General features: G+C 37.9%; 1 protein-coding gene and 1 long non-coding RNA gene across 15 annotated transcripts in view; one reads left to right on the top strand and one right to left on the bottom strand.

Annotated features, from left to right (window-relative positions):
• The window catches only part of MBD5 (methyl-CpG binding domain protein 5), a 459,856-nt gene that overhangs the window by 397,935 nt on the left and 48,700 nt on the right, over nt 1–13,221 (top strand). For 10 of the 11 annotated variants that reach the window (XR_012375710.1, XR_012375707.1, XM_073884217.1 and 7 more), the window contains 3 exons: nt 4,284–5,309; nt 6,947–7,158; nt 10,871–12,079. Coding sequence is in view for 9 of the 11 variants with exons in the window: in XM_073884217.1 (XP_073740318.1) it covers nt 4,284–5,309; nt 6,947–7,158; nt 10,871–12,079 (2,447 nt within the window). In the remaining 2 variants the exon portion in view is untranslated. The remainder of the gene's footprint in view (nt 1–4,283; nt 5,310–6,946; nt 7,159–10,870; nt 12,080–13,221) is intronic. The other variant, XM_073884250.1, reaches the window with a different exon arrangement.
• Nucleotides 5,648–13,221, bottom strand: part of LOC112811840 (uncharacterized) — a 57,924-nt gene continuing 50,350 nt past the window's right edge. For all 4 annotated transcript variants that reach the window (XR_003205154.2, XR_003205152.2, XR_003205151.2 and 1 more), the window contains 2 exons: nt 12,114–12,213; nt 5,648–12,014 (listed from right to left, as the gene is read on the bottom strand). This is a non-coding gene — a long non-coding RNA (uncharacterized lncRNA). The remainder of the gene's footprint in view (nt 12,015–12,113; nt 12,214–13,221) is intronic.

Raw genomic sequence — 13,221 nt, 5'->3', positions numbered from 1 at the left:
TGATCTCACACCGAAAGTTTATTTGGATGGCTTTCGAGTCTTATCTCTTACTTCATTAAAAGCAACAGAGACAATGAGAAAGAGAAATTATGCCAGTTCATGTTGCTGCTGGCTGGTGTAAAATAATCATTTTTTTTCCAATTAAAGGACTTCTCCAGCTTACTAACTTGTTCCAGGCTCCAGCTGCCTTTTAGTTGTTTAACTACTAAATGTTTAGTGAATAGTTTGCTTAAAAAGACAAAAAAAAACTTAGCAACTGTCCCTTTCATTAGTTTAAGCACGAAACATCTTGGCTGGAAAAAAAAAAATTCAGCTTTAAGCAAACATTTTTCCCCACAAGCTTCAAGAGACCATATGGTTTTTATGCAGAACTATGAAGTAGTTTTGCCAGAGAGTGCCTATTCAATATTAAGTGGTTCAGAAATAAGCAAGCTCCAATTTGCTTCAAATATAAAAATTCAAGGTCCTCTTTGGATGACCCCAAGCATTACTGAGTGACTTGAAGAACTCAGAGTACTTGGGGATGGACCTTTTCCTGTGTAAGGGGATTTTAACTCTCTGGAACACACTAGAGTCTAAAGTAACTAGTCCTCCTCTAAGCATCTCCTTTCCTGTCCCTTATCTCCTGGCTTTGGACAAATACTGGAGAATCAGTTTTCACTTTCTCCACAAATGGGTGGCATGCTCTTCCTTACGTCCCATACATATATGCCACACACACAGCATCAAAGCTCTGGTTTCTAGAAGTTGAATGCAGGTTTTACGATCTTAATAGATTTATTCAACCAACATTTTTGGAATGCCAACTGCGCGTTAGAGACCACGTTAGGTCTTGGAAATAAGAAGTGAGCCTTGCCTCTTTAATGGTTTAGAAAGATGATTTTAAATTTTTGTGCTTCTTGTTTAAGGCAGCAGGTTTAACCATGGTGGGAAGGTAGGGGTGTGTGGAAAGGCAACCTACAATATTTTCAGTCACATTTCTTTGTTTTCAGGATGAAAACCTCCATGCACTTTATTATCGCCTTGTCTTTTTTTCTAATGATCTTATTTCTACTGGGAAGCCCTTTGTATCTCCTTTTCTACTCTCAAATCCCGGATCAAATGTTACCACTTGTTTAGTTTACTTTAACACCTCCAGTTATATACCTGTTAAATCTCTTAGCATATTGCATTGTAGTTACACTAGCTATATGAACAGAGCTTTAAAATTTCCTGATTCATATAAGCTCTCAAAAGGTGTGTATTTGAGAGAGGAAAAAGGAAGACAGGGAGATTTGTGCGTTTATCACTTTTCCTAAACTCTGACTTCCTGCAAGAGAAGGGCAGCGTGCTGTTTTTGTTGTTGTTGTTTTGTATCACCATTTCTATCCTTTTGTTCAGCAGAGCATTCATGTTTGTTGTTGAAAATTAGAGAAAATAAAAAACAGGCCTTGATTTACATATTATCCTTAAGAAGCTTGTGGTGTTCACCACCTTCTTGTTTGTAAAACGAAAATACACACAGAGTAACCATATTTCTTTATTGTCATTCCTCACGAATATTTAGATGGAGAGCTTTTAGAATAATGTCCCCAAATGTCTACTTTCTTGCATCCTAAATATGGATGCTTCTGTCTTACAAAAAAAGACAAAAATATTAATAATAGAGACCTCTAAGGAAACCCTACATCTATGAAGCCTTGCTAGAGTATTTTGAAAATTTGTGCTCTGACTGTGGTTAGAGGAATGGTGATCTGTACATTTAAATATGTCACTGTTGGTTAACAGATAGGAAAAAAACGCCAGTAAATAAGAGTTGTTATTAGCTTGTTTAAAAAGATGGTTTCCAAATGCAAATAAAGCATAGTGCCTATTTATGGAAATAGCAGCAAGCTTTCAGAAGCAATGAAATGTTGAAGGTGTTGATTGTTTTATTACAAATGTGAATTCACATTTAAAGAATTGTACACCATATGCCTACTTCAGCTTTCGAAATGTTCTTACTCTACTCTTTGTGAACATAGTCATTGTTTCATGATAATATTTTATTAATACTTATATATATTTAAACAGGTTGTTTTTTTTAAATCTCATTCTTTAAATGAAACACTGAGAACTTATAAAAACAGACATGGTGGCTGGGAAAAATTGCAAAGTCGTGCAATATAGAGATATTCTGGAAGGTGTGTTGCATATACATATTTACTACTTACACTATTACTACATCACCACTACTAACTACAACTACTAATGTAAATAATAATGCTGACAATGATAGCTTTTTTATTTGTATAGACTTTTACACATTACAAGCCTTTCACTTACCTATCTTTGATTCTCACAACAATCATGCCAATCATACCAGTTTTTCCTGAGGAAAAATTCAAAGGTAGCAAAGTATCATATGCAGGAAGATGTTCATCCCTGTGTTATATATAATGATGAAAACATGAAAATATAAATGCCAAACTTTATCAGAATGGTTCAATAAGTATGATCAATCCATATGCTACAAGGTTAAAAAGATTAATGCAAATGTCTGTATATCAAAATGGAAAAATTCTGGTGTTATTCTGTTAGAAGAAAACAAGAGAAATATAAAATTATATTTGTGGTACTACGACAACTATGGAAACATTTCTGTATATTTGTATTTGTACAGGTCTCAATGATAACATGGTCAAATATAAAGTTTCTTAGGGCATAGCACAGCAGTACAGTGTTTGAATTACTTTAGAGTTTCAATGACACTGATGTTGTTCATTATATCATATACGTGTTTAATATAAAATTAAATGCATAAGCCTGTAACAGTATTTGCTGAATACATATATTACGTAATGCATCTCTTTAGGGAAAGAGCTTTTATAAAAAAAAAAAAATGATTGTAGGTTTCTTTTCACCAGAATGTGATTCTCCCACTCCATCCCTTGTGCATCTGGATCACCAGGGGTGATTTCAAAGAATACTACTGCTCAGGCTGTACCCCAGGAGATGAATTTTCAACTGGTCTGGGATAGGGCCCAGGCATGGTTTTTGTTTATTTGTTTGTTTGTTTAAAGTTCTCCAGGTAGTAATTCTATTGTGCGGCTTGGATTGAGAACAGCTAAAACGATTATAATCCTAAGCAACTGAAAGTTTATGCTTTTAAATGTTAAGTTCCTTGAGTTTTCATCTCTAGCGTAAGACTTTCAAGATTAAGAATGCTATTTGGATGGTAGCATTTGGTCTGATTTAAGGAATCCTAAGTACAGAGTATCTTTATGCTATCAGAGTGACAAAGATTAAGAAATAATGATAAAATACTGTGTTGGTGAGAAATGAGCACTGCTATACACTGTTTATAAAAACGTAAATGGAATGTGGATTGATGAGCTTCACTCTAGGGCAGTTTGACAATATGTATCCAAAGCTCTAAAAACATATAAACCCTTTTATCTCTGGAATTCCATTTTTTAAGAATTTATCCTTAGAAAATAATTGAGCATATTGGCAAAGATGAGTTATCATAGTGTTGCTTACAATAGTAATTGTAATTTGATTATAAACAATCAAATATCCACAACTGTGGATTGATTAAATTTTGGTATATTGATACATGATAGTAGTAAAATGGCTCTGAAGTTAACACAAGTTAACATGGAAAGATATTCAAAACATATTGATAAAGGAAAAAAGTTACAAAATAACATGATTCTATTTTTGTTAAAATGTGTAATATGTGTATATATGTCTGCATGTGTATAAACGTACAGGTGGGAAAAGCTTGAGGAACTACGCACTAACATAGTAATAGTTATCTCCATAGGTATTTTTTATTTTCTGTTTTGTACTCTCATGCATATTCCAGTTATTTTTTTTTCACTAAAAGCAAATGGTAATATTATAAATCAAGATCAAAAACATTTTCTTAAATTAAAAATATATTTTGAAAAATAAAGCCTTGTTACCTTTATCCAGCCAATTGATTGAACTACAACATAGATTCCCCTATCCTCACTTTGTCCAGCTTGTGAAGAACAAGCTATTTGTTAGCTAGAAACAGCTATTTCTTTGTATTTTTTTAATATTTCTAAACTTCTCCAATATACGTATTTTCCAAGCCGATTAGGAAGTATAACGTTAGACTTAAGTTTTTTTTAACAGATTCCGACTCATCTCTGATTACAATTAACCTGATGTAAATCCTCAAAGATGACATGTCAGGAGTTAATTGAAATGTATCTTAATGTATTTTTATGGGGTCGTCTTCCTTAACACCCACAATTAATAAGTGGTTTGGTTTTTTTCCTTCTTCATTCCAGGCGGTTCAGGATCGTCATCCTCCATAGCCATAGCCGGCACCAACCACCCTGCCATCACCAAGACAACATCTGTTCTTCAAGATGGTGTCATAGTTACCACCGCAGCTGGAAACCCACTGCAAAGTCAGCTGCCTATTGGGAGTGACTTTCCTTATGTTGGCCAGGAGCACGCACTTCATTTTCCATCCAACAGCACTTCAAACAACCATCTTCCACACCCCTTGAACCCCAGCCTCCTCAGTCCTCTACCTATCTCTTTGCCAGTGAATCAACAGCATCTCCTAAGCCAGAATCTATTAAATATCCTCCAGCCTTCAGCAGGAGAAGGCAAGTCTGAGATCAACCTCCACCCTTTAGGTTTTCTCAACCCGAATGTAAACGCTGCTTTAGCTTTCCTCTCTGGTGACATGGATGGGCAGGTATTGCAGCCCGTTCACTTTCAGCTCTTAGCGGCCCTGCTTCAGAACCAAGCCCAAGCAGCTGCCATGCTTCCCCTGCCATCTTTCAATCTGACCATCTCAGATCTCTTGCAACAGCAAAATACCCCTTTACCTTCATTAACACAGATGACAGCCCCACCAGACCGCTTGCCAAGCAATCAGTCCGACAGCAGTCGTGCTGAGACCCTTTTAGCCAGCCCCCTGGGGAACCCTTTACCAAGCTTTGCAGGCAGTGACACTACTTTTAACCCCCTGTTCCTCCCAGCTGTCACTGGGGCCTCAGGATTAATGGCCTTGAATCCCCAGCTGTTGGGAGGTGTCCTGAACTCAGCATCGGCCAACACCGCTAATCATCCAGAGGTTTCCATAGCAACTTCCTCCCAGGCAACCACTACCACAACCACTGCATCATCAGCAGTGGCAGCACTGACTGTCTCAACACTTGGTGGGACAGCAGTGGTGTCAATGGCAGAAACATTGCTGAATGTATCTAATAATGCTGGGAGTACACCTGGTCCCGCTAAACTCAACAGTAACTCTGTGGTGCCACAGCTACTTAACCCTCTACTGGGGACAGGTCTGCTTGGTAAGTTAAATTGTTTCACAAATTTTTACAAAAGAAACGTTTTTCTAATTCTATTTTCTCCTCCTTTAAAAACTCCATTTTGTCACACTATTTTTTAAAAATGTTTTTGGTATGTCACAGCTTGCTTAAGGAACTAAATATAATAACACCCCCACACATCCATAGTTATACAAACACAAAAATGACCTTTTTCCTTTTCCCCTACTCTAGCAGTACTAAATATCACCTTAATCTGCTTTCTCTGATCTTCCAATTCTGATGCCACTTAAACCTAACCGACCTATCATTCTCTTAAGCCAAGTAGAGTCTTATTTTTCAAACAATAAAGCACAGGCCCATCTTAAAAATAACTTTTATTTGAATTTTAGTTGGTGTGGCATCACAGGGTTGGTATGAGCAGCTGCACTGTGGATGGAAACAGCTTGAGGAAGTGTTTTGTCCAGGTGATCCCTAAATAAACAAAACGAAATGCTTATCCAGCAAAATAAGAAACAAGGCATGAAAACATTCAAAGATAAACCTTGCCCAAGTTCAAGGAAACACACAGTTTCAATAGCTGCGGTTAGATTGCCTCAGACAGTATAATTCTTTAGAACTTTGTGGCTTAAAAGCAAAATCCTTCATGTGGAGTATTCTGTCACCAAAAGGTTAGAAAATAATGTCAAGTATGTCCAACTGACTCATGCAGGCAACTATAATATTAAGTACAGAGATGGTGTCCATAAAGTCTGGAAACAAGCAAATATACCTGATATTGCCACAAGCGCACCTTCAGTACATAAAAATTAATAATAATATATTTCTTGAGTTTATGGACACCTTTATAATACAGTTTATTAACTTCATGGTTTACTAGTTGCTATAGTTTATAAGCTCGATTTGGCACTGAAATCAACAGTTAAATAATTTAAAAAGCATTACAGATTTACATATTTCAAGTTATAAGACAATTTCAATGACATTGTCTTCAAGATCATTTCACTGTAATTTCCAAACAAGTTCAACGTGAGTTCTGAATATAAACGTAGTCATTAACTAATCCCGTCTGATTGTATAACATTTATTTTAATGATTACAATGAATTCTTTGTATTGTTAGCTTTCGTTACAATTTTAATTTTAGGTGACCAACCTTTTACCTAAAAACAAAATATGTATTTCTAGGCCAAATCTGATTTTATTTGGTGGTATTTATTGATGACTGTGGCTTGAGAACTAAATTTTATAAATAAGGCCTATTCAGACCCATTCATTTTAATAATTTGCTCAAAGACTTATGATTACTAAAACATTTTAGGACTAATTTCAACCTTTAGTTTCAAGTGCTCTAGAAAAAATAATTTCAAGGAATTGTATAACACTAAAGCTCAATATATAGGGATTGGCTAATGGTTAGAGCAAAGACTAAGTAGTGTCTCCAGGATATAAAATCAAAAAAACTGATTATGAGAGACAAAATTAAGTAATAAAACTCCTCTTTATTTACCACTTAGGTAGACCTTGAGGAGAAAAAGAGAAAAGAATGACCACGTCAGGTCTAGTTTTCAGTTTTTGTTGCAGGAATCCTCAGGTGCAAAGATAGGCATAGGATCTACAATGAGTCACATTGACTTACATTTTATGTCTTTCAAACTATAGGTGACATGTCCTCAATAAACAATACTTTGAATAACCATCAACTGACTCATCTGCAGTCGCTGTTAAACAACAATCAGATGTTTCCTCCAAATCAGCAGCAGCAACAGCAACTTCTTCAGGGGTACCAGAACCTGCAGGCCTTTCAAGGACAGCCCACAATTCCTTGCGCGGCTAACAGTAACCCCATGGCTTGTCTGTTTCAGAACTTTCAGGTACTCTCCTTCCCTGGGTTCCTCGAATAGCAAACAATGTCTAGGTCTGTTGAGACACTTAATTGGGGAGAAGAGAAGAGACGGGAGAAGGAGGTCATGCGTCCTCTCACCTCCACTTATTATTATTTCCCGATAATGAATATTGTTCAACATTCTAGTCTTTTCATGAATGTTATTTTATTTTGTCGGAGGCATCTCTGTGGTCCTTTCACAGCTGATGGTAAAAACTAATCATAGGATCCTCTTAAACCCTTTCATAGTTTCCATTGCTCTCCTGATTGAAATCCGTATCTTCCACCTGCTGGCTTGGCCTCAGTCACCAGCCCCAGCCCTTACCACCCACCCTGGCTTCAACCACTTAGTCTTTCTTTAGTTCTACAAGCTGAATACATTCCTGAAAGATTAAGGAGATGAAAAGAGTAACAGTTAATAAATAAAAAGAGAAAATATAGAAGTATTTTTTAAATAATCTTGAGGTAGAGAAGGTTCTTTCAGTAAGGCACAAAATCAAGAAGTCAATAAGAAGTAATAGGGTTGAATATATAAAACTTTAAAATCTCTGTATGATAAGGATATTCTAAATAAACTTAAAGACAAGTGGCACCTGGCAGAAAAATACTTGCATAATAATGGCAAATAATTGACATTCATTACAGAAAAACTCCTACAAATCAGGAAGAAAAAAGATAATTGATTAAAAAAATGAGCAATAGATCTGAACAGAAAATTCACAGAAAATGAAAAATAAATTATTAATGAACATATGAAAAGAGTAATCAGAGTTATACAAATTACAACACTAATGTGTCCATCAGATTGATTGATATCCCTTGCTGACAGTAGTGTGGAGAAATGGATTCTTTTAGATACATTTTTGGTCTGATTGTATGCTGATACAGTTCTTTTGGCGGTTAATTTGATAGTTTATCAAGTTTTTAAATATACATATCCTTTGATGCAGAAGTCCAACCTCTTTTTATCTATTTTAGAGAAATCTTTCAATGTGAACAAAAGGGCACATGCTATAATGTTCATTACAACATGATTTGTGGCGGCAAAAATTAGAAACCTCTTAAGTGTCCATCAGTCTGGAAATAGTTAAATATATTATGATAAAACTGTTTTTTAGTAGTTTAAAAAGTCTAGATAGATTTATATAACTGATATGGAAAGATCCACAAGAATGCGAGACTTTAATACTGTGATATTATAGAACAATACTAAAATACTATACCATTTATGTGAAAGAAGAAAGGAGAGAAAACTAGATATATACCTACACACCTTAATGTATTAAACATAAATGTCTGCAAGGATGCACTCCAGCACTGATTATTTCTGAGAAAGGAAATGGAATTGGAGTGGGATGGGAAAGTCAGGTTTGGGTGGGGAGTAGTGGTAAAGAACATTTTTATCTTTTTTGACAATGAGAAAATATTCAGATACATCTTGTGTAATAAAATAATTTAGAAGGGAGGAGAAAGTGCCCAGTCATGTCACTGAGAATCTCAAGCAAGAAGATAAAGCCTGAAGAGAATCCCCTAGATTTGGGACATCACCGCTAACAGGTAGAATTCAGTTTTCGTGGAGTGGTAGGAGCACAAGACAGATTGCAATGGATGGAAGGATAAAAACATTAGGAATTAAAGAGTGTGGATTACTCTTTCAAAAACTTAACTACGAAGAACATAAGAGTAAAAGGGTGGTGCCCCAAGGCAGATGTAGGTTGAAGCAAACTTTTAAAATATGGAAGCTATGCACATGGTTGTATGCTAAAGGAAAGAGATCCCCCCTCCCAAAAAAGTGGAAAAGATTGAACATTATGAAGAGAAGGGATGACAGATGAGGCAAAATCCCTGAGGAGTGCCTTGGGATCCAGAGCATAAATGGAGGACTTACCCTCAGAAAGCCGAAGAGGCCCCTCTTACACTGGGAAGCAGGGCAGGATTTGGGGCATGTATAGTTGCAGAGAAGTATGTGCTGTGAAGGGGTAGGGAGTAGCAGAGTATAAGAACTACGAGAATTCTTAACCTATCAACTCCATTTTCTCTGTTAAGTAAGGTTATCCACTAAGAATAGTGCTGGAGATGGTGGAGCAGCCAGCTGGAAGAAGTGGATAAAGATTTAAATAGTTGTGAAGGAGAATGTTACCTAACTAGAGGATCATCGGACTGATGGAAACAATAAGCCCCCAGCTGTAGTTGAAAGCCCTAAGTTCCTAGACAGATACTCAGCATTCTCACTGTGGATATAGACGGCAGGCAGTTAAATTGATCCCAGATTGAGATTTTATCTGGTGGGTGTAGACAGTGGGAGAATAACAAGAGAGTGGTTGATGTGCTGATGGATCCCAGGTTCTGGTTTAGTGGGAAAGGATGCGAAGACAAGAAGGGAGAAATCACTGGGAGAAAATCCAAAGTAGCAAGGGTCTGGAGCAGAAATTTTTAGGTGGGGTTGGTGCAATTAGAATAACCTTAGGGACTTTTTCAAACTGCACTCATCCTTCCTGTCCTGAGCATTGATATTCTTACCTGCTGGGCATTCCCTCCCTGCCTCTCTTTCCAGTTAAGAATCAGTTCTATAGAGAGCCATTGTCACTGCTGACAGCATGGTGGTGTCCCCCAGTCAGTAGCCTGGTAAAGTTAAAGAGTAGGTGTCACTATTCTATCTGAACTCTTCAAAAATATAGTGTTGTATCAGAAATATTTTATCATTAAGAGTGTATACATATATATATATATATATAGAGAGAGAGAGAGAGAGAGAGAATTTTCTTTTGGCTTATGTTGTATTTCAGTAGAAATATCAGTGACTTAGAACTCCTTTTCAAAATTTGGTTCCCTTTGTAATTTGAGGAGTGCTGGTGACTGACTTGTTTCTCTCTTTGATTTCCAATGTTGTAAAACCTGCAATGACACTTAAATATGCGGAGTCATGGGGCACCTGGTTGGCTCAGTCTGTTAAGTGGCCACCTTTGGCTCAGGTCATGATCTCAGGGTCCTGAGATTGAGCCCTGCATCGGGCTCCCTGCTCAGTGGGGAGTCTGCTCCTCCCTCTCCCTCTGTGTGTGTGTGCGCGCGCGCGCTCTCTCTCTCTCTCTCTCAAATAAATAAATATTTTTTTAAAAATATGTGGAGTCATTACCTGAAAACAGTTTGTGTACAACCACCTCAACTTTAACTTTTCTAGAGAATGTTTGGTAATGATGAGTTCTTTATTTTTTATCTATCTATCTATTTTAGAAATATATCATTTATTTGTATTTTTTAAAAAGATTTATTTATTTGAGAGAGCAAGGAGAGAGTCCATGAGCAGGGGGAGGGGCAGAGGGAGAAGGAGAGAAGCAGACTCCCCACTGAGCACAGAGCCCTGACCAGGGGCTTGATCCCAAGACCCGGAGATCACCACCTGGGCCGAAACCAAGAATCTGACACTCAACTGACTGAGCCACCCAGGTGCCCCAATGATGAGTTCTTTAAAAAAAAAAAATCTGTGTGATGATTTCAACCAAAGAAACTACCCAAATATAATCAAGACATAAACTTTTCCATGCAGTGACTTTTTATTTCATTTTGAGCCTTGTTCTTTCTTTATATTTCTCTCCTTGCTACATTTGTTTGCCTTTTGGTAAATCTTAAAATTATGGTCTTTCTTTTTGAGGTCTTTAAAAACTTTTCTCTCTCTCTCACTTCTTCCTGTCTGTTTCTTCAAGGTGAGAATGCAGGAAGATGCAGCTCTCCTAAACAAAAGAATAAGCACTCAGCCGGGGCTCACGGCACTTCCTGAGAATCCAAACACTACACTTCCACCTTTCCAAGATACATCATGTGAGTTGCAACCGAGGATTGACCCATCTCTTGGTCAGCAGGTGAAGGATGGCCTCATTGTGGGTGGCCAAGGTGATGCTTCTGTAGATGCCATTTACAAAGCAGTTGTGGATGCAGCCAGCAAAGGAATGCAGGTTGTCATTACCACTGCAGTCAACAGTACAACTCAGATCAGCCCCATTCCAGCTCTGAGTGCCATGAGTGCCTTCACTGCCTCAATTGGTGACCCATTAAGTCTCCCCAGTGCTGTCAGTGCGGTCATTCATGGACGAAACATGGGCAGTGTCGATCATGATGGTAGGCTGAGGAATGCAAGAGGGGCTCGGCTGCCCAGGAATCTGGACCATGGGAAAAACTCAAATGAAGGAGATGGGTTTGAATATTTCAAGTCAGCAAGTTGCCACACATCCAAAAAACAGTGGGATGGGGAGCAAAGCCCTGGAGGGGAGCGAAACAGGTGGAAGTGTGAGGAATTTTTAGATCATCCAGGCCATATCCACAGTAGTCCTTGTCATGAGAGGTCCAACAATGTCTCTACACTGCCATTTCTGCCTGGGGAACAGCACCCGGTACTGTTACCACCAAGAAACTGTCAAGGGGATAAAATTCTGGAGGAAAATTTCAGGTATAATAACTACAAAAGAACTATGATGAGTTTTAAGGAGAGACTAGAGAACACTGTGGAAAGATGCGCACACATTAATGGGAACAGACCTCGACAGAGTCGGGGCTTTGGAGAGCTGCTGAGCACCACAAGGCAAGACCTGGTCCTAGAGGAACAGTCTCCAAGCTCCTCAAATAGTTTGGAAAGTTCTCTAGTCAAAGACTACATCCATTACAACGGAGACTTTAATGCCAAAAGCATTAATGGGTGTGTGCCTAGCCCTTCAGACGCTAAAAGCATTAGTAGTGAAGATGACCTAAGGAATCCAGATTCCCCTTCTTCAAATGAGTTGATACATTATAGGCCAAGGACGTTCAACGTTGGCGACTTGGTCTGGGGCCAAATCAAAGGACTTACTTCTTGGCCTGGAAAATTAGTAAGAGAAGACGACGTTCACAACTCATGTCAACAAAGCCCCGAGGAAGGGAAGGTATACCAATCTTTATCCATTGTCAAATACTAACCTTTGTTCAGATATCAATTGTTATTTTTTGTTGTCATCACTTTGGATTCTTTGGATTTGAAATTAGGATTCTTCATGACTCATTGAGGTCTCACAAACTTCTGGAGCATAAAATGAAGAGGGGATGGTTATAGTCACCAAAATGTCATATCAAGGGGTGAGTTGTGAAGCCTTTGTAGATCCCACTAGGGCCTCTAACCCAGGAACCAGATTTCCAGAATTTTGTTAAGTCTGCCTTCCTTCCCTGCATGTACCTAACTCTTCATTCCATACACAGAGGATGAAGGCAAGTGGCAAGGGCTGGGAAAAAATCTGGTGGCCTTTGGAGTCTAGGAGTGTGGCAGAGGTAGGGTAACAGGAAGTGCTGGGAGATGGCGTCACACGGGACACATAGAGCCGAGGAGGGGGTAAAACCCAATGCAATTGCAGCCATTTCTGGAAGCAGCAGGTAACGTCTGTGTTCAGAATGGTGTCTCCTTTCAGGAAAAGTTCTGGGCCTTTATAACATATGGAAATGTTTAACCCCACAGTCTGGTTCTACTTAACACAATCTGATCATATAAATTAAATGAAAACTTCTCCATGAGACTACCATTCAATTTAGAAGAAATTAGTAGGGGTCTTCTGGGTTTCCCCCCACACACACACAATTGGTAGAATTGGCTCACTAGGCGAGAAATATGCAGAATGTTTAAAGCCGATAGAAAAATTTATATCTGACCAGGAGGAGATAATTATGCACATTCTCCACATATGATGAGGAAACATAATTTTTCATCTCCTTAGGAAATAAAAATTACTCTTACAAATATATTCTCTTAATTATTACTCTTACAAATTATTCTCTTAAGGAGTATATTATATAAAGCTATTTCACCTCTGTTCAAACCTCCACTGGCACTTAGGTTTAATGGCAGGAAACCAAAAACATTTTTGCCAGCACAATAAAAAGATTGTCTTTCTCCAAATGACCAGAAGGTCCTTATACCCGTTGCTTTTAATGCCTAATATATACTTGTCAGGATACGCTCTGGGCGTAGTGTTTCTACGTTTGATAAGAAAATGAATTCCATACCCCTATTCACAAAATATTTTATTCTCTAATCTCT

Source organism: Callorhinus ursinus, unplaced genomic scaffold (assembly GCF_003265705.2).
Source record: "Callorhinus ursinus isolate GAN/ISIS: 27379988/994484 unplaced genomic scaffold, GSC_fseal_2.0 scaffold2, whole genome shotgun sequence".
In the NCBI taxonomy this organism is placed as follows: domain Eukaryota; kingdom Metazoa; phylum Chordata; class Mammalia; order Carnivora; family Otariidae; genus Callorhinus; species Callorhinus ursinus.
Note: the sequence above shows the minus strand (reverse complement) of the source record. Positions and strands in the feature narration are given on the sequence as shown.